The sequence below is a fragment of the Phytophthora infestans genome, genomic scaffold, assembly GCF_000142945.1.
Source record: "Phytophthora infestans T30-4 supercont1.11 genomic scaffold, whole genome shotgun sequence".
Lineage (NCBI taxonomy): Eukaryota > Oomycota > Peronosporomycetes > Peronosporales > Peronosporaceae > Phytophthora > Phytophthora infestans.
Genome location: NW_003303748.1, coordinates 3,173,613 through 3,196,439, shown reverse-complemented (window position 1 = coordinate 3,196,439; position 22,827 = coordinate 3,173,613). Strand labels below are relative to the sequence as shown.

Below are 22,827 nucleotides of genomic sequence, written 5' to 3'. Positions count from 1 at the left end.
CAGACAAAATAGCTTCACGGGCGATGTTATCCCTGGCAGCGAAGTTAATCTGTTCGACTGGATCATTCGGATCGAAACTACCGTCAACCACACTCCAACAATTCAGCCGAGTCAAAAACGCTCGCAAGTGAACTGCATACAGATCAAAACTTCCTTTCATTTTAGGTACATTGTCCATTTTCACTGGCAACGCGCCAAAGCCAACACGAGGCAGGCCAAATCCACCTTGCCCTGGTGTAATTCCTCCAAAATTAAAGCCACCAACGTTATATCCTCCACCACTAACTCCAGGAACACTAGCAACACCGCTAGCGACTCCACCAGACATTCCACCGGTAGTCACAGCTCCCGCAGTAGCTGTAGATACAACTCCAGAGACTCCACTCGTCACACATGACACAACTTGTGTAGACGCAGCTAAAGTTACCGGTATCTGTGTCGTCGTGGCTTCAGCAGAGGTCATCAACGACGTAGCAGTAGCGATCGACGGAATGGCAGCTCCAGTTGTAGAATTTGAACTCGGAAGCGACGTACTGGACATTCTCGACTGTGTTGCACTCAACGTTCTCTGGTAACTCCACACAGAAGCTGGGGCTCATAACCTAGCAGGGTACCGCAGTAGTGTAGAGCTGAACGCGAGACAAGAGAAGGAAACGCAGGAACACTTGAGCTTGTTGCCCACAGAGAAGGAAAAGGATCAGAGGAGGAAACCTCGAAGGTGACAGCCCCCTCTCTCTTATACACGCAGTATACACTAACTGTCGCGTAAAAATACGATCGTCCCACGTATACTATACCGTAACAGTAGAAGCAAGTTCCTCAGAACTGTGTGATCAGGCACGCCAATCTCCACAGTATACAGTATACATGCACAGGCACCAAGCAGCACGTCCATCCTCCATTTACAGTAAAACTTTAGCGAAGCTTTTGTACCGTTGCATCTCGCCCTTCTCATCTTTTGCATTCTACATATTTCTGCTTGACAGCAGACGCGCTTGGCAAAACATGCATGGACTCGTTCGAGTGCGTCGTGCCGGCGATCTAGATCATGCCGCCTTACCACGGTTGGTGGTATTAAAACGTGTACTGTATTATACCTGTTTTTATTTTAATAAGTGCATGGACAATCTCGTTGTTTAAAAATGCTGACTCTGCACACTTTACATTCGCAATAAATTATCACCGCCGGCATCACGAATGATCACCCTGAGATCGCCGTGATATTGGCGCGCATCCTCCAAAATAAATCAAGTACCGGGTCTGCGTTTGCAGCTAAGTCGCCGACAAAGTGAAGGTTCGGTGCAAAGAAGGTCTGTACAAACACAAGCTTCAAGCAAGCTGTCACGGCAAGCTTCAACTTGCCAATTACCCTCCACGCTTTAAGTCCATGTGCAAGTCGACGTGAAGCCTTTTACTGAGCTGCAGCACCGCTCCTTTCTTCATTCTCCAACTTTCTCCGTCTAAGTCAGTTCGTCTCAAGTCCTCACTTCTCTCCTGTCTACAATGGCTGCTGGTGTCGTGGTGAACGCCCATAACGACGATGATGATATCCCGACGGAAGGTTCGCGCACATACGCTATCGTCGTGTGCGTGTTCGCTGCTCTCGGCGGTCTTTTCTTCGGCTACGATCAAGGTGTGACCTCGGGCATGCTCATCATGGACTCGTTCATCAACGACTACTGCGTGGGCTGGCACAACTTTACCTACAAGCAATGCACCGCTTCCGCATCAGAATTGCCACACGAGTGGACCGACTTCACCGTGTGGTACAATATGGCCTACAACCTTGGTTGTCTCGCGGGTGCCTTCATCGGCGGTATCGTGGCTGACAAGCTTGGCCGTCGCGCCACCATCTTCTGTGCCGGTCTGCTGTTCTGCGTCGGCACATCGTGGGTCTGCTTCAACGAGGCACATGAACATGGTCTCATGTATATCGCTCGTGTGGTTCAAGGTTTCGGTGTGGGCAACTCGTCGTTCTCACTGCCTCTGTTTGGTGCCGAGATGGCCCCCAAGGAGCTGCGTGGTCTACTCTCTGGCTTCATGCAGATGACCGTCGTGACGGGTCTCTTCCTGGCCAACGTCGTCAACATCATCGTCGAGAACCGTGACCGTGGTTGGCGTACCACCAACGGTGTGGCTATGGCCGCTCCCATCGTCGTCATGCTCGGTATCTTCTTCGTGCCGGAGAGTCCTCGCTGGACGTACCTACACAAGGGCAAGGACGAAGCCGAGAAGATCCTCAAGCGTCTCCGTCAAACCGAGAACGTCGGTCACGAGCTGGCAGTTATCGGCGAGCAAGTCGAGGAGGAATTGGCAGCTCAGAAGGGATTCTCGGAACTACTCGAGCCGTCTATCTTCAAGCGTGTGGCTATTGCGATGGCGCTCCAGGTGCTGCAACAAGCCACGGGTATTAACCCCATTTTCAGTTATGGCGCGTTAATTTTTAAGGATATCACTAACGCCGGGATCTATTCGGCTTTCTTCCTATCGGGTGTCAACTTCCTAAGTACTATTCCAGCCATGCGGTGGGTGGATACTACTGGACGTCGCAAGCTGCTGCTCATCGGTGCCGTCGGAATGGTCACTGGTCACCTATTTGCGGCTATCCTGTTCACTGCCATTTGCGACGGCAACGTCGACGATGCCGGTTGTCCGAGCGTGGGTGGCTGGTTCATCTGTGTTGGCTCAGCTTTCTTCGTCTTCAACTTCGCCATCTCGTGGGGCCCCGTGTGCTGGATCTACCCGGCCGAGATCTTCCCGTTGAGCATCCGCGCTACCGGCGTGACGCTGTCTACGGCGGCCAACTGGGCTATGGGTGCCGTCATGACGGAGGTGGTCAAGCTCTTCCCGCACTTGAACATTAACGGCGTCTTCTTCTTGTTCGCGGGTCTGTGCTGCATCTGTGGCGTGTTCGTGTACTTCTTCTGCCCGGAAACCAAGGGCATCATGCTGGAGGACATCGAGGCGCTCTTCCATGGCGGACCGCCCAAGTCACCTCACTTCGTCGAGGTCAAGTCCCCCATCGAAAACGTGTAGAGTTTTCCAACAGGTTATGCTACAATGCATCCTCGTTATACCTTGCAGTTCTGGTTTTTGTACGGTAACATGTTAATGAAATTGTTTTTTTTTTGGTTTAGCAGCCTGTTAATATCAACGTTAAAAAGAGTGAGAGCTACGTTGTTATTTTAACAAAGGTACAACCTTACGCCGACTCTGCGGTAGCGATGTAGAGTGGGGTAACTTTGACGTCCATTGGGCCCTTGACAGGAATCGTTAAAGAGAAATCATACGTCATCGTCCACGGATCCTCCACAGTCTTTATGTCGAACTTGCTGAAGAGCGTAGCAAGTGTCAATTTGATCTCCATGAGTGCAAACTTCATGCCAAGACAGATGTGTGGACCGGAGCCAAAGCTACTGAACACAAACGGTGAGAATGTAACGAGCTTCCCCGTTTCGGGGTCAAGAAAGCGCTCTGGTTTGAACGCGTGCGCGTCTTTCCCCCACGTCCTGGGGTTGCGTGCGTTCGCGTACGACGGCAAGAGAATCGACACTTCCTTGTCCACGAACGTCCCGTCAACTAACGTGGTGGCCTCTGTGGCTTGACGCATGATGAAGCCTGTGGACGGATACAGCCGGATGTTTTCACGGACAACCGCCTCGAGGTACACGAGCTCCTGGACCTGAGCAGAGGTGGGGACCTGGATCTCTCCAGTGAGGAGACCTGGAAGCTTCTGCTTCATTTCCTCTCGAATGCTACGCAGAACATCCGGATATCGGTTCATGTTGACGATGAACCATCCGATACTATGCGCGACGGAGTCTTTACCGGCGAAAATGAAGGTAATGGCCATGTCCCGCATGATCTGAGCTTCGTCCTCCTTTATATCCAGCTCGGAGGTATCGATCCTGCTCTCTAATAAGAGCGAGATGAGGTCGCGAGCCACTTTGTTCTCGCGTCGACCCTCAATTGCCTTCAAGATGAAGCTGTCGATAAAATCGTGGAACTTTGTGCAGCTGTCCATGAGGATCTTCTCCCATCCGACGTTAAGGAACTTCTTAATTTCCCAGAGCCACGTAGGCGTTTGGATGCGCACCCCAAACGCCACGGAAGCCACATTGAAAGCTTCCAAGAACTCGTGGTCCTCTTCGCGGTCAAACGTGTCTTTTAAAGTGTCCAACTCGACGCCAAAGCCGATCTTGGAGAACACGTCCATGGTAAAGTGGCTTAGCTCTTTCTTGATGCCAAAAGGGCTGCCACGTGCGGCGTACTGGTTCAAGACACCGAGAAACACTTCGAGCTTCTCACGTACCGTGTCTTCCATAACCGTCCGCATCATTTGCATGGAGAAGAGGTGACTGGCTGTTTTGCGCTGGTAGAACCACGCATCACCGTCGGATACCGAGAGGCCGTTGCCTAGGACGTCGAACGACTGGTATTGGCTCACCGGTCCACGCAGGAAATTGTCAGCTTGAGTTTTAAGTACTTCCTCGAACAACTCAGATGACGACACCACAATCCACGGCTCTTTACCGGGAATCTGCAGTGTCCACGGCTCGTTATTGAATGCGGCGCATTCTTCGCTAATCCAGTCGTGGAAGCGCGGCATGTTGCTGGTCATGTCCAACATGTTGCCTAGCAATGGCAGCGTGGACTTAGGTACATGTGCCATTTTACGGTTCTCCTTCTTAACGTTTGGCCTCGAGATAAAGAGCCGCCAGCGTTGCAGCGGCCACAGCGACGTCGCGCTTGTCGGTGGGCTGCGTCACTAGTTTCATCGCGTCAAGTTGTTCAGGTGGTGCGAGGCTGCAAATACTTGAAATGATCCTTAGGCTGAGGAGAGGATAGAGGCCCTCTATCCTCTATTAGAGGGAACCGGCAGCAGACCGGTGACGTTCTTTTATTGAGATCCTAGTACCACCCTACTGATGATGTGCTCGCTCGACGACAGTAGGTTGAAGTTAACCGGTTTTCTCTTTGATGCGATAGTCGCTGGGGTGCTACACGCAGAGTTCCATTCGTGTCGACCTTCTGTGCACAAATGTAATTGTTTGCCAGAGTCGGTAGAGTCCTTGACGTTCGTCGTATATGCATCTGGTGCTCAAAATATGGAAAACTAGTGAGATATTCTTCCAGAGCAATTCCTGTACTCCATACCGCACCGTCGTCGAATTTGCCGCTATAATCTTATGTGCTCTTGCGTTTTCTGACACTTCGCACGAAGAGGGAATCTTGTTTTAGATACGGGCTAAGAGTTGTAGGTCGCAGTATGCCGCGTATAATTGCTGCTCGAAACGAGTGGAGTACCTTCTTCTGTCCCTTTGAGACCTCGTGAGCCGTTCACATTTCGTGAGTCCGCCGTACCGTCGTGATCTTCATTTTTCAAGTACATGTACCGTTGTTCATGCATAAAGGCAGCTGCAACGACTACTGCAATCAGCAGTACAGCAAAAGCCCGGGCAATCGCCGGCACTGACATTACCCACACATTGAACATGTGAGGGCACAGCAAGGACCCGACGGTGGCACCTAAGCGACAGAAGCCGAACGCATAGCCCACACCGCGGCCGCGGACTCCTGTAGCAAAACTGTCCGGTGCGTACACTAGGATACAACTCCAGCTTGCAGCGAATAAAGCGGAGACTAGACAAACTCCCACAACAACAAAAGGACCACTCCACGGCGCGTGGCTCGTCAGAGCCGTGACCACTGCCGCTGAAGAGGCAACACACGCCAAGGTCTGCATCCGGCCATAGTCGTCCAGTACCAACGACACTAGTAGACACCCAAACACTTGAGCCAGACCTATAAGCACCATCGAACTCCATCTTGAGAATACGTTGAACCCCCACAAACTTATGAGCGTCGGGACGTACGTGCCCAATGCGTACGCAGACAACGCCACCACCGCCCACAGTGACCAAATCTCCAGCGTTCTCGTCGACAACGACAGCGTCTTTATAGTCACCGGCATCTGTGCCACCGACTCGCTTTGCACCGCGAATGACGCGCGCTTCCCGTGTGCCTTCTCCACCTTCTCCACCAGCATTAACGCTTCATCCACTCGTCCAACACTCGCGAGCCAACGTGAAGACTCGGGGACGCCGAAGCGCAGCACAGCTACGTACAGTACACACCCGCAGATAATTACGTACGTGGCTCTCCATCCAATCTGCGGCGCCAACCCGAAGGCCAACGCCACGCCCAGAACTCCACCAACACCGGTAAAGGCTTCTAACAGCGCCACCATGCGGCCTCGCATCGCCCGTGGCGACAATTCCTGTACCAGTACTGTGGCGGCCGGCAGTTCACCGCCGAGTCCGACGCCAGCCACCACCCGCGCGATAATGACCTGGTAGTGCCTGGTCGCGAGGGCCGACAACAATAGACCCGTCAGTGACAATGCCATTGCCATCAGCAGAGCCGACCGCCGTCCTCGAGTGTCTGCTAGATAACCAAATAGCGGCCCGCCTATCGCCGCGCCGACGAATATACCGACGCCTAGAGCTTCCAGAGCGCGGGTGCCCATCCCGACATTGCGGGCCACGAGCTGACGCGTGAACAAGAAGAGCACGAGCTCGGCTGTGTGCACGGCCCAGCTGATACCTGTGAGCAGGAGAAGACGGGCATAGAACCAAGAGAGACGCGCGTCTAAAGAATCGAGGCGGCGATGAATATGCGCAGCCGACATGCCGCGTCCGACGTTAAGTGGAACGTCGCCAGCAGATCCGTCCGAAGGAACCGGCGGCCGTGATTTGCTGTCCGTAATCCAAGTTCAATCTTGCTTTCTGAAAAGCTGCAGGATGGAGACTTTTTGTTGGTGCTCTTACAAGCATGGTCGCGCATTGATAGGGGCGTTAGCTCGTTGAATAATTATGCAAGTGGTAGTTACAGCTCTGAATACAGCACTTCCTCGCTATGTATGACGCTAATGTCATCGTAATGCCGCTTCCAACTGCGGATTTCGTGACGCTCGTTGCTATCTACCGTCCACTGGATCACTCGCGCCCGGCGAGAGAAATCGGAGGCGCCGTACGCACGTCCGAAGCCTGTACCGCCTCCGTAACAGAGTTGCACACCGTCTACTAGACAGCAGTACTCGTTCACGTGGTCGTGGCCCACAAACGCCGCCTTGACCTCATTCATGTCCGACAATGTGGACAGCAAGCGTAGATTCATGCCTTGGTCATGCACCAACTCGTTCTTCTCGCCGTTGCAGCCGTCCTCCGAGTACGCGAACTCGACCAGCGGGATGTGGAAGAACATGACTGCAGGCAACACCGTGTCGGATCGACTGTGTCGCTCCACGCGTCCAGTCTCCGACATTTGGCGGTAATAGTCGATCTGACTCTGCTTGATCCAGTCGTACTGAGAGAACACGTACGGGTACTTGTCAGTGAGCGCATTAGCCCCCGAGTCCAAGAAGTACATGCGGAATACGGTGTCCCCTTGGTCCCCCCAGGCGCCGGCAAGTGGCGCCGTCACATTGAGCATGTAGTTGCCAACGCCGTCCACGGCTTCCGGTCCGCTCACCATGTACGAGTGGTTTTTCTCAGACACCATCTCGACAAACCTCTCTCGAGGAAAATCTCCTTCGTAGTCGTGATTGCCAAACACTATTCCGTACGGAATGTTGCGCTCCTCGGCCGCTCTTGTGAGGGCATCAACGGCTCGTTGGTGCGTGCTGGGGCCGTACACCTGCACATTGTCGCCCGTGAACGCGATAAAGTCAGGTTCTTCTACATCCAGCAACTGCTCCATGAACGCGTACATGAGCGCCTCCGAGCAGTTTTGGCTGGCCATTCCCACCGGCACGCTGGTGCCGCAGCCGACGGTCGGGATACCGGTGATGTGGAGATCGGCCAGTTGAAGGATCTTGAACACCAGCGAAGTGTCGTCCGAGCTATTGCGGGCCTGGATCGGCGCCTTCTGCGCCGTGGATGTTACAATTCCAAGCGCAGCCAACAGCGTTGAAACGAATCTCATAGTAGTGGTGACAGCAAGTCGCACGCAGCGTGGAAGTTTGGAAATGGCTGCTCTGGATGTGATGTGTTCGGGAAAGGGTCCGATTTGGAGCCCAAATCCTCCTTTGAACAAAAACGCTCATGGATCATCATACACTGTCGGCAAAAAGTGTACAAGAGTTACCGCGTTGATGGGGTCGCATGGCGTTGGACACGGAGTGAACACGAATGAACAAGCTCCTTCACCGGTATTAATATCAACACTCTCACGGACTGCTGCTGTACTAGTTGTCGCGTTAAATTACTAACCAGAATATTGCTGGAACCGGATCAAGATGTTGGAAAAAGTCGGCAAGCACGAGTGCAGCTCCCGACGTTATCGTTGGACACTCTTGAGCCTGTCGGCATGTACCAGTAGTACTACCACATAATCGACTTCACGTTACGCTGCTGCTCACGGACATTATTGCGATAATTATTTTCCGTGACTAGAGCAAGTAGTGGATAGCATGGCTCGTGTTTGTACAGATGCTGCGTGTGGAGGACGACAGATATGAATGAACTAAGCTTACATATGTGTAGTGGCATTGCCGTGGAGTACGTGTACGAGCCAAGCTATTAAAACACATGCTCCGGTCTGTACAGATACATGTACCCCGTAAACAAAGCCTCGCTAGTGTTTACATGTACTTGCGGAGTGCAATCTATGTGCAAATCTTCCCAGATTGGAGACACTCGATACAGTCACGACAGCAAGTTGGTATACCTCGACTCAATCGATATTTTTTTTTGCATCCTTCACGATATTATAAGTAGCAGTACGAATTACCTTGCTAAAAGACTGCGGATACTGTATTCTTTACAGTTGATTCGCGAATCGCGACGTGGGTTGGCCCATTTGCCTGCTACCGGGTAGAATTTAGTATGCACGCTGGAGCATTGTAGCATTTTCAAGGTTAGGCGCTCGAATTGAAGCTATGATAAAGGGTATGTCTAACGGTACAGTCATATTCTATCAGTTTTTAATTATCAATGACACCGTCAAACTCCGAGACGCCTCAATCTCAAAGCCGCTTGCATGGAGTCAACTGGATCGAGTATCGTTCACCAACGCCTCGATGCTCTGGATGCTCGACTTTCGTGGTTCTACGTTCGTCTACTGCTGCTAACGGGGGTGAGCTGGGCGGTGCATGGCGCTGAGTTTGTTCTCTTCACCTTTACTCGCCGCCTCGTCGCCCACAACGTTGGTATGGGGACGTACGCGCTGGAAGCTCTCGGCATCGGTGTCTTCCTTGGAGCTGCTGTAGGGGGTCCGCTCTTCGGTATTCTCGCAGATGCGCGCGGTCGACGCTCGGCTCTGTTATTCGCCATGACTCTATCGCTAGCGGGTCTGGCATTGTCAGCCATGGCAAAGAGAGACTACCATGTAATCGGAGCGAGAATTGTTGCGGGTATTGGACTTGGTGGAGAGCTCCCAGCTGCTACGGTCTTAGTACAAGAATTGGCGCCAAGATCCATGCGAGGTCGCATGGTAGCTTTACTTGAGGCTTTCACGGGTGTAGGCGGTGTAATCGGTGTAGCGTTGGCCTTCGGTCTAGCGCCTCAGCTCGGATGGAGAGCGACTTACTTGGCAATCTGTGGCTGCGTGTTGTACGCGGGAGTGCTGCGCATTGGTATTCCAGAATCACCGCGGTGGCTGGCGAGTGTCGGCCGAGCGGACGAAGCTCTGCGCGTCGTGGAGAAGCTGGAACGAGTTCATGGAGCACGAACACGATACAATAATCTCAAGGTGCAAGATGCTGCCACTCCGGTGTGTTCTTCTTCACTTCCACGAGTGAAGTTGCTATCCAACAGATTTGTGCATACACTGGTCCTGTGGACGTTATGGACTGTAATGGCGGTGTCATCCTACGCTCTGGGGGTATACATCCCGACACTGATTAGTATGTCTGGGTTTAACATGTACGAAAGATGGAATACCATTGCGTTGTTACATGGATCCCAGATACTCGGCTGCATCGCAGCTTCGTGGATGCTGGAGGCTAGAGGTCGCAAGCAGTCGCTTGGCTGTTTCGCTACTTTAGCGTCGATGGCTGCCGTGCTACTGAGCTATATGCCGTGGAACCGGTTCGTAGTGATCATTGGGACTTGCTCCGTGTCCGCTTTACTCGCTGGAACCTGGAGCTGTGTGCTCGCCTACACACCTGAAACTTTCAACGCGGCTGTACGATCCCGTGGGGTGGCCTACGCGTTTGGTTTTAGCCGTTTAGGAGCCACCGGTGGTGCACTACTCTATCCTCACATGTTCGATGTGTGGCTCATGTCGGTGCCTGCTATTACGTGGGTATTTGCTGGACTATTAGCTGCTACGGTCCTCGGAGTTGTAGTTCCCTACGGCTTTGATCCTTTTAAAGATAGATACAGCGACGAAATGGACTCTGATACGGACCTGGAATTAGGAGCCGATCACGAAAAGGAAGATGGCCCTCTCGTGGGTCAACATCCTGGCGAAATCAAGTAAGCTCATGCCAAGAAATCGCAGACGCACAAAAGATGTTGATCGCTTTAAATAAATCACGGAACTATGACTATCCATTTTTGTTTTGTGCTCAGTGTGTTAACTCGCCAATCTACGTGTAGTTTATTAGGGTAATCCATCGCTCATTCCATGAACGTCACGTTACCGGTAGCAGAAACTTCAACGTCTGCCACTGAAGTTCGAGTTGGAGTCGGACAGTGTGCCACTAGGATGTGAAAATCTGTCGCACCTCGATTAAAAATGATGATGGAGATCTGCTGGACTGTCCACGCTGTTGGACTCCCGAGCGTGTCCAGTAAATCATCACGATCCAAACCGTTGAGTGTTGACGCGGTACCTGTAACCGCAAGCATAGCGCATTGCTTCGTATTCTCAGTTTTCGAATTGGTTCCGAAAACCAACCGGCCGCTTCACACCATGCGGTATCAAGCTGTCGAGTCCCCAACTGCCCAGCAAAACTCGCTGCCCGTCGCTCCTCGAAAGCTTCAGAAGTCCGTCGACGCTCGACTCAATGCACTCGAGCCTCGTTTATCATGGTTCTACGTTCGTCTACTGCTGGCTATGGGCATGAGCTGGGCGGTTCAAGCGGCGCAACTTGTCCTGCTCGACTTTACGCGAGGACTCGTTGGCAACGACATCGGAATGTCGACCCAGGTCCTCGGGGTCTATGCAGCCAGCATCTTCATGGGCTCAATTGCTGGAGGCCCAATCTTTGGCCACATTGCAGACCAATTTGGACGTCGAATAGCAATTATGATTGCGATGGTGTTCTCGCTGGGAGGCCTTGCAGTGTCGGCTCGCGCGAACGCCGGGAACATGCTGATTGTCGGTCGCATTGTCTCTGGTGTTGGCTTTGGTGGACAGCTCGGCTCGACAGTAGTTTTAGCTCAAGAATTATCTCCTCGGTCCATGAGTGGCCGCCTGGTGTCGTTGCTTGACGCTTTCACGGGTGTTGGTGGGTTGTTCGGTGTGGTTTTGGCTTTCGCCGTGGCGTCACGCTTGGAATGGCGCACAACGTACCTAGCAACGTGTGGACTTGTGCTGTTCGCAGTTGTGCTGCGCTTCAGTGTTCCAGAGTCGCCGCGTTGGCTTGCTAGTGTTGGGCGCACGGACGAGGCTTGTGCTATTGTGGAAAAGATCGAGCATTCGCACGGTAATACCCAGAAGACGGAGCTCAACTTTTCGTCTACTCTGGAATCTCCATCGTCGTCAGTGACCAAGCCTTCGTTCCTCAAACGGCTGATCCGCACGTCGGCTGTGTGGTTGCTGTGGATTGCTATGACCCTGTCATCCTACACACTGGGCATCTACATCCCGACGCTTATCAGTCTCAGCGGATACAACTTATTCGAGAACTGGAGTACGATTGGAGCGCTGAAAATCGCTCAAACAGTTGGTTCTGTCGCCGCAGCGATAGGATTCGACACTTTCGGATTTCACCGGTGCTTCGCTGCGTTCGCAACACTGGCAGCTATTTTCTCGGTTGTGTTGAGCTACGTGACTTGGTCACGTGCGGTGGTCATTGCCGTCACTTTTGTTGTGACTGCACTACTGTCAGCGTGCTGGAGTTGTGTCCTGGCCTACACTCCAGGACACTTCAACACAACCCATCGCGGACGAGGAATCGGGTACGCTGTTGGTGTCAGTCGTATGGCAGCCGTCGGAGGAAGCTACCTGTACCCTCACATGTTCAACGTGTGGGTTCTGTCCGTTCCTGGGCTGTGTTGGGTCTCTGGCGGTGCATTGACAATAGTCGCGATGAGTGTGTCTCGTTTCAATTACCAGTCGCTTGGCCACGATGACGATACAGATTCGAGCGCCTGGACATCGGTAGCTGATTTGGAGAATGGCATGTCTAGTGCTAGTGAAGGGGTCACAGAAAGAAGGTAATGTGAAAAAGAAATAATGTAGTGTTTCAGTAAAAAAAAATAGCTGAGCAATTTGAATAAAACAGTCAAAACAATCCATTTAATAAAACAATTTTTGACTGAAATCAGCACATCGCTCGCTACAAAGTTATATTTGTTTCTGTTAAAATAAAAATCTGAAAAAATAAACTTTTTAGGAAACCTACAACTTTATCACTTTTAAAACGTTGTAGAATTGCTTTCTAAAAACAATTAAGTCGAATTGACAAAAACATTTTTCGTGTTTTCACAACTTTGAAAAAGCAAAAGTTTCTTTTAAAAACGTAAAATGTAAACTTGAATGAAATGTTTTCACAATGAGAACTGAGCATACTCGAAAGATTATTTTCCATGATAGAACTACCGCTTCTGGTGATTCACGAAGCGCATGGCTAGAAGCGTGAGCACGCGGAAGAAGACCAGGAACGCGAGCACGATGGCACAGTTGCGCCAGATCTGACTGTGCTTCATTAGGAAGACGTCCTCCAAGTAATCCTTCACCGTGAGACCCGAAGGAAGAGACGGCGGCACGTTCGTCATTTGCTCACACCCGACTTCGCTTCCATCGCCGTCGCTAGGACAGTTGCCGAACACAATCGTGGACATGGCCGCCATCGTGTACTTCTGCGGAGTTATGTGGTACAGCCACTTGTAGCCCGTCGGGAGGTCACCGGCCGGAGGACTGAAGCCCATGAACAGGAGACAGATCAGAGCCAAGAGCATTCCCAGAATCTGGGCCACCTCCACGCTCGGTAGTAGAAAGACCAGGAACTCGCCGATGTACGCTTGCAACAACACTTGCAGTGACACGGTGAGCCAGAACGTGAGGAAGTCTCCGAAGCCAGTGAAGCCCACCATGGGGTAGAACGTGGCCATGAACAGCAGCACGGCCAGGAACGTGTACGGGATCTCGGCCACACTCGACCCGAAGAAGTACCAGAACGCGTTGTACGTCTGCGCTGCTCGCTCACGGTAAAAGACCGCGCGTTCTTGCGACGCGACGGGCAAGGCGCTGTTGAATGACCCGATTCCGAGGAACCCCACGGCCAGGTACATCATGCCCATACCCGAGTTGATACCCGAGTAGGAAGTGTACTCGGCACCGACGTACGTGACACCGAAGACGAGACCCAGCACCAATGACACGAAGAATCGAGTCAAGTTAAACGACGCGGTGCGCCAGTACAGGTTGAAGAAGCGCTGCATGAGGAACTTCATCTGGGTCGCCTCTGTCGCAGCACGCTTGTCACTGTACGTCAGCTCAGGGAAATCCGGCGACGGACGAGTCACACCGTCACGATCCAGGTTCGACTGTAAGAAATCAAAGTGTTTGCTGGCCTGGAAGACCTTGACGAAGTCCGTCTTGTCGCCATTGCTGTTGCCCACGCCGGCACCGATCACCTCCAACATCCACGTCGCAGGGTTGTAGTTTTCCTCTAGTCTCGTCACACCATTGATCGACTCAAAATACGCAATCATCTCACACGCATTTTTGCCAAGTTCACCGGCAAACACCGTCTCGCCACCACGCTTCAGTAGTAGGAGACTGTCGAACACACTAAACACCTCCGTCGACGGCTGGTGAATCGTGCACACCACGGTACGACCCGTGTTCGCCACCTTCCGGACGCCGTCCATGATGAGCTTGGCAGAGCGAGCGTCCAGGCCACTCGTCGGCTCATCCAGGAACAGCACACTCGGTTGAGCTGCCAGCTCCACGCCAATAGTCAATCGCTTCATCTGCTCCACGGAGCTGCCACGGATGATCTGGTCGGCGATCGGGTGCAAGTCCAGCAATTCCAAACACTCGTTCACCGAGTCATACTTGAAGCTGTTGGGCACATCGGCTCCCTGACGCAGGAAGGCACTGAACGTGAGCGCCTCGCGGATAGTAGACGAGTCGGAGTGGATGTCCATCTGCTCGCAGTAGCCCGTGGATCGACGGATAGCCAGGTCAGTGGCCGGGTAGCCATTCAGCAGAATCTGGCCGGCGATCTTGCCTCCAGTCTTCCGTCCGGCGATGACGTCCATAAGCGTCGTCTTACCGGCACCGGACGAGCCCATTAGTGCCGTGATGGTACCGGGTAGAGCGTATCCGCTGATACCCTTGAGCAGGTCGATGGTTTCCTTGGGGTTAGCCGGGTCCGGAACGGTGTACCACAGATCCTTGAACGCAATAGTAACAGGCACGAAGTGCTTCTCCGTGTCGGCAGCGACCGAGACCACGGCGTCGCTTTCGTTGGGCGAGCTGCGAGGGGTATTCATCAAGCTGAAGTTGTCCGACGCAGTGTTCTTGTCCTCCGAGTCGAGCGTGACATTCTCGGGACTCTCGTATCGGTGGAACTCCAGCGCAAGATACGACAGGAACATGAAGAAAACGTACGCGGCCGCCATGAACACGATGCCGTACCAGAGCCAAAACTTCTGAGTCGGCACCTCGAACGTACTGAGCGAGTAATCGCCGACGGTCTGGTTGAAGTTTTCACAGAAGTTGATGTCGCCGTAGACGCACGTGTCGAACGTTGAGTCACGGTACTGGTTGACAGCCAGAGCACGCACACACCAAGCGATGGGGTTCATCCAGTAGATCCAGATGAGATAATCGGGGATTTGATCCTTGGTGATGACGAAGCCTCCGAACAGGATGAAGAAGAGGATCGAGACGCTGGAGATGGGGTTGGCCACGCTGAAATTCGGCGCGGCGGAGCCCAAGAAGAAGAAAAAGGCCGTGCAGGCGAGGTTCGTGATGCTCAGCATGATGAGGAACAGGATGAAGGCCCCGATCGTGTCCACGAAGCCACACATCCAGTACACGATGGAGCCGAACACGATACTCTCCAGTAGAATGGGAGGCAGTTGACTGGCAGAGCTCGAAAGCACGTACGATGCCGTTCGGAAGAAGTTGGCGCCGCGCTGCTTGTAGAACACATCACGAGCAGCCATGACGGTAGGAATCTGAGCTGACTGACCCAGCGACAGACACAGCACGGAGGCGAAAATGACGCCCATGACCAGCTGAGCATTGGTGGGGTCGAACTGGTAGAAGACGCTGGAATACAACAGTCCCATGATGGTGTTCATGAGCAGGCGGCCCACGAGTGCGGCCGAATCACGCAGTGTGACTCGCATCTGCCGCTTCATGAGCAAGGCGGTGCTGTCCCAGAAGTTCAGGTGGAACTCTGGCTGAGCGTTCATATGCAGCTCCTTGTCGTGGACGAGACCAGGGTGGACGGGACTCTCGAGATCAACGAGCAGTTGGTGGTAGATGGACGAGCGCCGGAAAGCGTCGGCAAAGTCACTCGACGTACGTGGAATGCTGACGCCTGGAGCGACTTGGACCTCATATTGAGACTGTTTGCTGGTTCCAAGATCCAAGAGGAAGTCGGCGACGTCGCGACGAGGAGGACACTTGAAGCCCAGACTCTCGAAGTAGCCCAAAGCCTCAGCACGAGGACCGTGGTACATGACGTGGCCCTCGTTCAGGATCACCACGTCGTCGAACAGGTCGAACACCTCAGGCGACGGCTGCAACAACGAGATCACGACCGTCTTGCGGAACTTCTTGGCGATACTGCGCTGTGTGGTGATGATGTCGAAGGTGGCGGCACTGTCCAGACCCGTGCTGATCTCGTCCATCAAACTCACGTACTTGTTGCCAAACTCCATCTCGCCCGTCGTCACACGCTTCCGTTCTCCTCCAGACACACCACGGGTCATGGCGTCACCGACGATGGTGTTCTGACAGTTGTCGAGTCCAAGCTGCTGGATGACGATGTCTGGGTAGTGCTTGAACATGGCTCTGGCGGCATCCAGAGCGGCCTTGTTCTCCTCGAGTGTACCGTTGGCGAAGTGCTGTTCATCTCGCTTCGATAGACCGCCACCGCAACAGGCGTGTGCGAACTGAAGCGTCTCTTTGACTGTTAGCAGCGAGTAGTGCTTGTCTCTCTGTGTCACGTACGATACGAACTGCGGGAGGTGCTTCTGCATGTCGTTGGCCGGTGTGCCATTGTACGTGACCTGTCCGTCTACGGTGATGTTCTTTTCGACGGGAAACCGACCGCTGAGCAGCTTCATGAGCGAGGACTTGCCGGATCCGGGCTGGCCGAGCACCAGCGTGATCGTACCGGGTTTGAAGACGCCGCTGACGTTCTTGAGCACCTGCTTCTTGACGACGTGCTTGCTGGATCGCATTTCACGGAAACCGGTCTTGATGACGTTGATCAGCGTTGGCAGCTCGACTGTGGCGTCGGTCTCGTTCTTGACCATGATGTCGGCCGAGATGGAGACGTCTCGGAATCGCACCTCCATCTGCGGGAGGCTCTTGCCCAGAGCTTTCTCCATACGGGAGGCGACGTGGTCGTGCAGCGCCTGTGGTCCCTGTGCCATGAGGGTCTTGCCGTTGTCGTATTCGATGGTGGCACGCATGGGCGGGTCAGACGCGTTTTGAGCCATGTTTTATAGCGGCAAGTGTGCTCCCTGCTGTTGCGGTCCGTGAAGTAACTTGGAAGAGTTGATGTCGCTGGCTGGACTTAATTTGCAAAGTGGTCGATTAATCGGAGCTGCTGTTACCCTGTAAAACGGTTGCAGCGTTGTAAGTGTGCACAATTTGGCTGGCCGATCTTTGTGGTGTTTTTGTTTACGACGGTCGGGAGGAATCCTCAGAGAACTTCTTTTCCTGCTTTACACATTTACTTGCGCTATTAAATAGCTAATATCATCGTGTATACGATAGCTGTCGTCATCTTTAGTACATGTACTACTGTACGAAATACGTTGATGCAGTGTTTTGACGAATTTTCGTAAGTGCATTTTTTGCTGTAACTAATGATCATTAGAAATGTGGCCACTGATAAAACTGCAGGGAATCAACGTTCATCACTCCGAGCATGTTGATTCCTACAACGCTGGCATCAGACTGTGCATGGACAGTCCCGGTACAGTACTTAGTACAGTCCATAGTACTTGTGGCTCCAGGACCTCGAGCCTTGATGCGCTAATAATAGAGCTGTCAGCTCTACGGTACTGTCCAGCGATGAGGTTCATGTGTCGGGTTTAACGCTGCGAAGTGATCATTTGGACCTTCAGCTACTAATAATATGAGAAGTAGCAACCGGATCCAATACAGTCGTCGTTGTAGCTGCATGTACTGTAAGTTGGCATTGTACATGTATTCTGCTCTGCTACTATTAATATCAGTACGGGTAGTTGGCTTAAGTAGCATGTACTCAAGGCCAACTACTGTATATTATACAGTGTATAAGCGTCCTTTTGCGTGACTTTTATTTGGGTAGCCCGGGAATCAACATTTTCGGAGTGATGGTCGTTGATTCCCGTCCCATAATCTGAGCATGCCTCTGATTGGTCACGTCCCACTGCCGTAAGCAAAAAGCTTACTTCAAAATTCAGCCAGCAATTAGAGCCAGTAAAACACTCATATTAAGTTACATCGGTTATTTTTTTTACTGGTGGGATCTCCAGTCAAGCACTGCAAACGGTGTTTTATAGTCATCAATTACACCCGGGATATCAATCCGTGCAGGCTCTTATCCTTTGGACCCCAAGCATAAACAAAATCTGAAAGCTCAGCCAGCCACGAAAATGTATATGCTCAACGCAGCAACCGTTTTAACAACGATACAGTAGCCGATCACTTCGCAATTTGAGTCCAGCCAGCGACACGATCTCTCCTTTCTTCACGAATTATTACTACGAAGTACCTCATTAGCTGGGACACACTCGCTGCTATATAACATGGATCAAAATGCGTCTGACCCGCCCATGCGTGCCACCATCGAATACGACAACGGCAAGACCCTCATGGCACAGGGACCACAAGCGCTGCACGACCACGTCGCCTCCCGTATGGAGAAAGCTCTGGGCAAGAGCCTCCCGCAGATGGAGGTGCGATTCCGAGACGTCTCCATCTCGGCCGACATCATGGTCAAGAACGAGACCGACGCCACAGTCGAGCTGCCAACGCTGATCAACGTCATCAAGACCGGTTTCCGTGAAATGCGATCCAGCAAGCACGTCGTCAAGAAACAGGTGCTCAAGAACGTCAGCGGCGTCTTCAAACCCGGTACGATCACGCTGGTGCTCGGCCAGCCCGGATCCGGCAAGTCCTCGCTCATGAAGCTGCTCAGCGGTCGGTTTCCCGTCGAAAAGAACATCACCGTAGACGGACAGGTCACGTACAATGGCACACCGGCCAACGACATGCAGAAGCACCTCCCGCAGTTCGTATCGTACGTGACACAGAGAGACAAGCACTACTCGCTGCTAACAGTCAAAGAGACGCTTCAGTTCGCACACGCCTGTTGCGGTGGCGGTCTATCGAAGCGAGATGAACAGCACTTCGCCAACGGTACACTCGAGGAGAACAAGGCCGCTCTGGATGCCGCCAGAGCCATGTTCAAGCACTACCCAGACATCGTCATCCAGCAGCTTGGACTCGACAACTGTCAGAACACCATCGTCGGTGACGCCATGACCCGTGGTGTGTCTGGAGGAGAACGGAAGCGTGTGACGACGGGCGAGATGGAGTTTGGCAACAAGTACGTGAGTTTGATGGACGAGATCAGCACGGGTCTGGACAGTGCCGCCACCTTCGACATCATCACCACACAGCGCAGTATCGCCAAGAAGTTCCGCAAGACGGTCGTGATCTCGTTGTTGCAGCCGTCGCCTGAGGTGTTCGACCTGTTCGACGACGTGGTGATCCTGAACGAGGGCCACGTCATGTACCACGGTCCTCGTGCTGAGGCTTTGGGCTACTTCGAGAGTCTGGGCTTCAAGTGTCCTCCTCGTCGCGACGTCGCCGACTTCCTCTTGGATCTTGGAACCAGCAAACAGTCTCAATATCAGGTCCAAGTCGCTCCAGGCGTCAGCATTCCACGTACGTCGAGTGACTTTGCCGACGCTTTCCGGCGCTCGTCCATCTACCACCAACTGCTCGTTGATCTCGAGAGTCCCGTCCACCCTGGTCTCGTCCACGACAAGGAGCTGCATATGAACGCTCAGCCAGAGTTCCACCTGAACTTCTGGGACAGCACCGCCTTGCTCATGAAGCGGCAGATGCGAGTCACACTGCGTGATTCGGCCGCACTCGTGGGCCGCCTGCTCATGAACACCATCATGGGACTGTTGTATTCCAGCGTCTTCTACCAGTTCGACCCCACCAATGCTCAGCTGGTCATGGGCGTCATTTTCGCCTCCGTGCTGTGTCTGTCGCTGGGTCAGTCAGCTCAGATTCCTACCGTCATGGCTGCTCGTGATGTGTTCTACAAGCAGCGCGGCGCCAACTTCTTCCGAACGGCATCGTACGTGCTTTCGAGCTCTGCCAGTCAACTGCCTCCCATTCTACTGGAGAGTATCGTGTTCGGCTCCATCGTGTACTGGATGTGTGGCTTCGTGGACACGATTGGGGCCTTCATCCTGTTCCTCATCATGCTGAGCATCACGAACCTCGCCTGCACGGCCTTTTTCTTCTTCTTGGGCTCCGCCGCGCCGAATTTCAGCGTGGCCAACCCCATCTCCAGCGTCTCGATCCTCTTCTTCATCCTGTTCGGAGGCTTCGTCATCACCAAGGATCAAATCCCCGATTATCTCATCTGGATCTACTGGATCAACCCCATCGCTTGGTGTGTGCGTGCTCTGGCTGTCAACCAGTACCGTGACTCAACGTTCGACACGTGCGTCTACGGCGACATCAACTTCTGTGAAAACTTCAACCAGACCGTCGGCGATTACTCGCTCAGTACGTTCGAGGTGCCGACTCAGATGTTTTGGCTCTGGTACGGCATCGTGTTCATGGCGGCCGCGTACGTTTTCTTCATGTTCCTGTCGTATCTTGCGCTGGAGTTCCACCGATACGAGAGTCCCGAGAATGTCACGCTCGACTCGGAGGACAAGAACACTGCGTCGGACAACTTCAGCTTGATGAATACCCCTCGCAGCTCGCCCAACGAAAGCGACGCCGTGGTCTCGGTCGCTGCCGACACGGAGAAGCACTTCGTGCCTGTTACTATTGCGTTCAAGGATCTGTGGTACACCGTTCCGGACCCGGCTAACCCCAAGGAAACCATCGACCTGCTCAAGGGTATCAGCGGATACGCTCTACCCGGTACCATCACGGCACTAATGGGCTCGTCCGGTGCCGGTAAGACGACGCTTATGGACGTCATCGCCGGACGGAAGACTGGAGGCAAGATCGCCGGCCAGATTCTGCTGAATGGCTACCCGGCCACTGACCTGGCTATCCGTCGATCCACGGGCTACTGCGAGCAGATGGACATCCACTCCGACTCGTCTACTATCCGCGAGGCGCTCACGTTCAGTGCGTTCCTGCGTCAAGGAGCCGATGTGCCCGACAGCTTCAAGTATGACTCGGTGAACGAGTGTTTGGAATTGCTGGACTTGCACCCGATCGCCGACCAGATCAATCATGGTCGCTCCCAGAATGATGCAACCAATTGCCTCAACCCGCATCGTTCAGCGCTTCTGGTTGTACTTTTCCTCGATCCCCACAGATCGGCACTGATGCTCACTCATCCAAGTCCATGATTGACGCCGTCCGGAAGGTGGCGAACACGGGTCGTACCGTGGTGTGCACGATTCACCAGCCGTCGACGGAGGTGTTTATTGTGTACGACAGTCTCCTACTACTGAAGCGTGGCGGCGAGACGGTGTTTGCCGGTGAACTTGGCAAAAATGCGTGTGAGATGATTGCGTATTTTGAGTCGATCAATGGTGTGACGAGACTAGAGGAAAACTACAACCCTGCGACGTGGATGTTGGAGGTGATCGGTGCCGGCGTGGGCAACAGCAATGGCGACAAGACGGACTTCGTCAAGGTCTTCCAGGCCAGCAAACACTTTGATTTCTTACAGTCGAACCTGGATCGTGACGGTGTGACTCGTCCGTCGCCAGATTTCCCTGAGCTGACGTACAGTGACAAGCGAGCTGCGACAGAGACGACCCAGATGAAGTTCCTCATGCAGCGCTTCTTCAACCTGTACTGGCGCACCGCGTCGTTTAACTTGACTCGATTCTTCGTGTCATTGGTGCTGGGTCTCGTCTTCGGTGTTACGTACGTCGGCGCCGAGTACACTTCCTACTCGGGTATCAACTCGGGTATGGGCATGATGTACCTGGCCGTGGGGTTCCTCGGAATCGGGTCATTCAACAGCGCCTTGCCCGTCGCGTCGCAAGAACGCGCGGTCTTTTACCGTGAGCGAGCAGCGCAGACGTACAACGCGTTCTGGTACTTCTTCGGGTCGAGTGTGGCCGAGATCCCGTACACGTTCCTGGCCGTGCTGCTGTTCATGGCCACGTTCTACCCCATGGTGGGCTTCACTGGCTTCGGAGACTTCCTCACGTTCTGGCTCACCGTGTCACTGCAAGTGTTGTTGCAAGCGTACATCGGCGAGTTCCTGGTCTTTCTACTACCGAGCGTGGAGGTGGCCCAGATTCTGGGAATGCTCTTGGCTCTGATCTGTCTCCTGTTCATGGGCTTCAGTCCTCCGGCCGGTGACCTCCCGACGGGCTACAAGTGGCTGTACCACATAACTCCGCAGAAGTACACGATGGCGGCCATGTCCACGATTGTGTTCGGCAACTGTCCTAGCGACGGCGATGGAAGCGAAGTCGGGTGTGAGCAAATGACGAACGTGCCGCCGTCTCTTCCTTCGGGTCTCACGGTGAAGGATTACTTGGAGGACGTCTTCCTAATGAAGCACAGTCAGATCTGGCGCAACTGTGCCATCGTGCTCGCGTTCCTGGTCTTCTTCCGCGTGCTCACGCTTCTAGCCATGCGCTTCGTGAATCACCAGAAGCGGTAGTTCTATCATGGAAAATAATCTTTCGAGTAAGCTCAGTTCTCATTGTGAAAACATTTCATTCAAGTTTACATTTTACGTTTTTAAAAGAAACTTTTGCTTTTTCAAAGCTATGAAAACACAAAAAATGTTTTTGTCAATTCGACTTAATTGTTCTTAGAAAGCAATTCTACAACGTTTTAAAAGTGATAAAGTTGTAGGTTTCCTAACAAGTTTATTTTTTCAGATTTTTATTTTAACAGAAACAAATATAACTTTGTAGCGAGCGATGTGCTGAATTCAGTCAAAAATTGTTTTTTTAAATGGATTGTTTTGACTGTTTTATTCAAATTGCTCAGCTATTTTTTTTTACTGAAACACTACATTATTTCTAATTCACATTACCTTCTTTCTGTGACCCCTTCACTAGCACTATGTAGACATGCCATTCTCAAAATCAGCTACCGATGTCCATGCGCTCGAATCTGTATCGTCATCTTGGCCAAGCGACTGGTAAGTGAAGCGAGACACACTCATTGCGACTATCGTCAATGCACCACCAAAGACCCAACACAGCACAGGCACGGACAGAACCCACACGT

General features: G+C 52.8%; 8 protein-coding genes across 8 annotated transcripts; 4 read left to right on the top strand and 4 right to left on the bottom strand.

The window, feature by feature from the left end:
* Nucleotides 1–1,503: 1,503 nt before the first annotated feature.
* Nucleotides 1,504–3,036, top strand: PITG_07723 (Major Facilitator Superfamily (MFS); the record flags this gene model as incomplete). Its single annotated transcript, XM_002904615.1, has 1 exon — nt 1,504–3,036. One exon carries the CDS (start codon nt 1,504–1,506, stop codon nt 3,034–3,036), a length of 1,533 nt encoding a protein of 510 aa, XP_002904661.1.
* Nucleotides 3,037–3,109: 73 nt separating this feature from the next.
* On the bottom strand, nt 3,110–4,672 carry PITG_07722 (cytochrome P450, putative; the record flags this gene model as incomplete). Its single annotated transcript, XM_002904614.1, has 1 exon — nt 3,110–4,672. One exon carries the CDS (start codon nt 4,670–4,672, stop codon nt 3,203–3,205), a length of 1,470 nt encoding a protein of 489 aa, XP_002904660.1.
* A 1,022-nt stretch (nt 4,673–5,694) lies between these two features.
* On the bottom strand, nt 5,695–6,691 carry PITG_07721 (Major Facilitator Superfamily (MFS); the record flags this gene model as incomplete). Its single annotated transcript, XM_002904613.1, has 3 exons — nt 5,695–5,715; nt 5,768–5,936; nt 6,009–6,691. The coding sequence occupies 3 exons, from the start codon at nt 6,689–6,691 to the stop codon at nt 5,695–5,697; spliced, it is 873 nt and encodes a 290-aa protein (XP_002904659.1).
* A 197-nt stretch (nt 6,692–6,888) lies between these two features.
* On the bottom strand, nt 6,889–7,986 carry PITG_07720 (calcineurin-like phosphoesterase, putative; the record flags this gene model as incomplete). Its single annotated transcript, XM_002904612.1, has 1 exon — nt 6,889–7,986. The coding sequence occupies one exon, from the start codon at nt 7,984–7,986 to the stop codon at nt 6,889–6,891; it is 1,098 nt and encodes a 365-aa protein (XP_002904658.1).
* A 1,056-nt stretch (nt 7,987–9,042) lies between these two features.
* On the top strand, nt 9,043–10,367 carry PITG_07719 (Major Facilitator Superfamily (MFS); the record flags this gene model as incomplete). Its single annotated transcript, XM_002904611.1, has 4 exons — nt 9,043–9,699; nt 9,805–10,022; nt 10,074–10,286; nt 10,328–10,367. The coding sequence occupies 4 exons, from the start codon at nt 9,043–9,045 to the stop codon at nt 10,365–10,367; spliced, it is 1,128 nt and encodes a 375-aa protein (XP_002904657.1).
* A 553-nt stretch (nt 10,368–10,920) lies between these two features.
* On the top strand, nt 10,921–12,341 carry PITG_07718 (Major Facilitator Superfamily (MFS); the record flags this gene model as incomplete). Its single annotated transcript, XM_002904610.1, has 2 exons — nt 10,921–12,267; nt 12,321–12,341. 2 exons carry the CDS (start codon nt 10,921–10,923, stop codon nt 12,339–12,341), a joined length of 1,368 nt encoding a protein of 455 aa, XP_002904656.1.
* Nucleotides 12,342–12,770: 429 nt separating this feature from the next.
* PITG_07717 (ATP-binding Cassette (ABC) Superfamily) lies at nt 12,771–16,862 on the bottom strand (the record flags this gene model as incomplete). The annotated part of the gene is made up of 1 exon (XM_002904609.1): nt 12,771–16,862. One exon carries the CDS (start codon nt 16,860–16,862, stop codon nt 12,771–12,773), a length of 4,092 nt encoding a protein of 1,363 aa, XP_002904655.1.
* Nucleotides 16,863–18,161: 1,299 nt separating this feature from the next.
* On the top strand, nt 18,162–22,249 carry PITG_07716 (ATP-binding Cassette (ABC) Superfamily; the record flags this gene model as incomplete). The annotated part of the gene is made up of 3 exons (XM_002904608.1): nt 18,162–20,568; nt 20,614–20,915; nt 20,990–22,249. The coding sequence occupies 3 exons, from the start codon at nt 18,162–18,164 to the stop codon at nt 22,247–22,249; spliced, it is 3,969 nt and encodes a 1,322-aa protein (XP_002904654.1).
* Between the last annotated feature and the right edge of the window lie 578 nt (nt 22,250–22,827).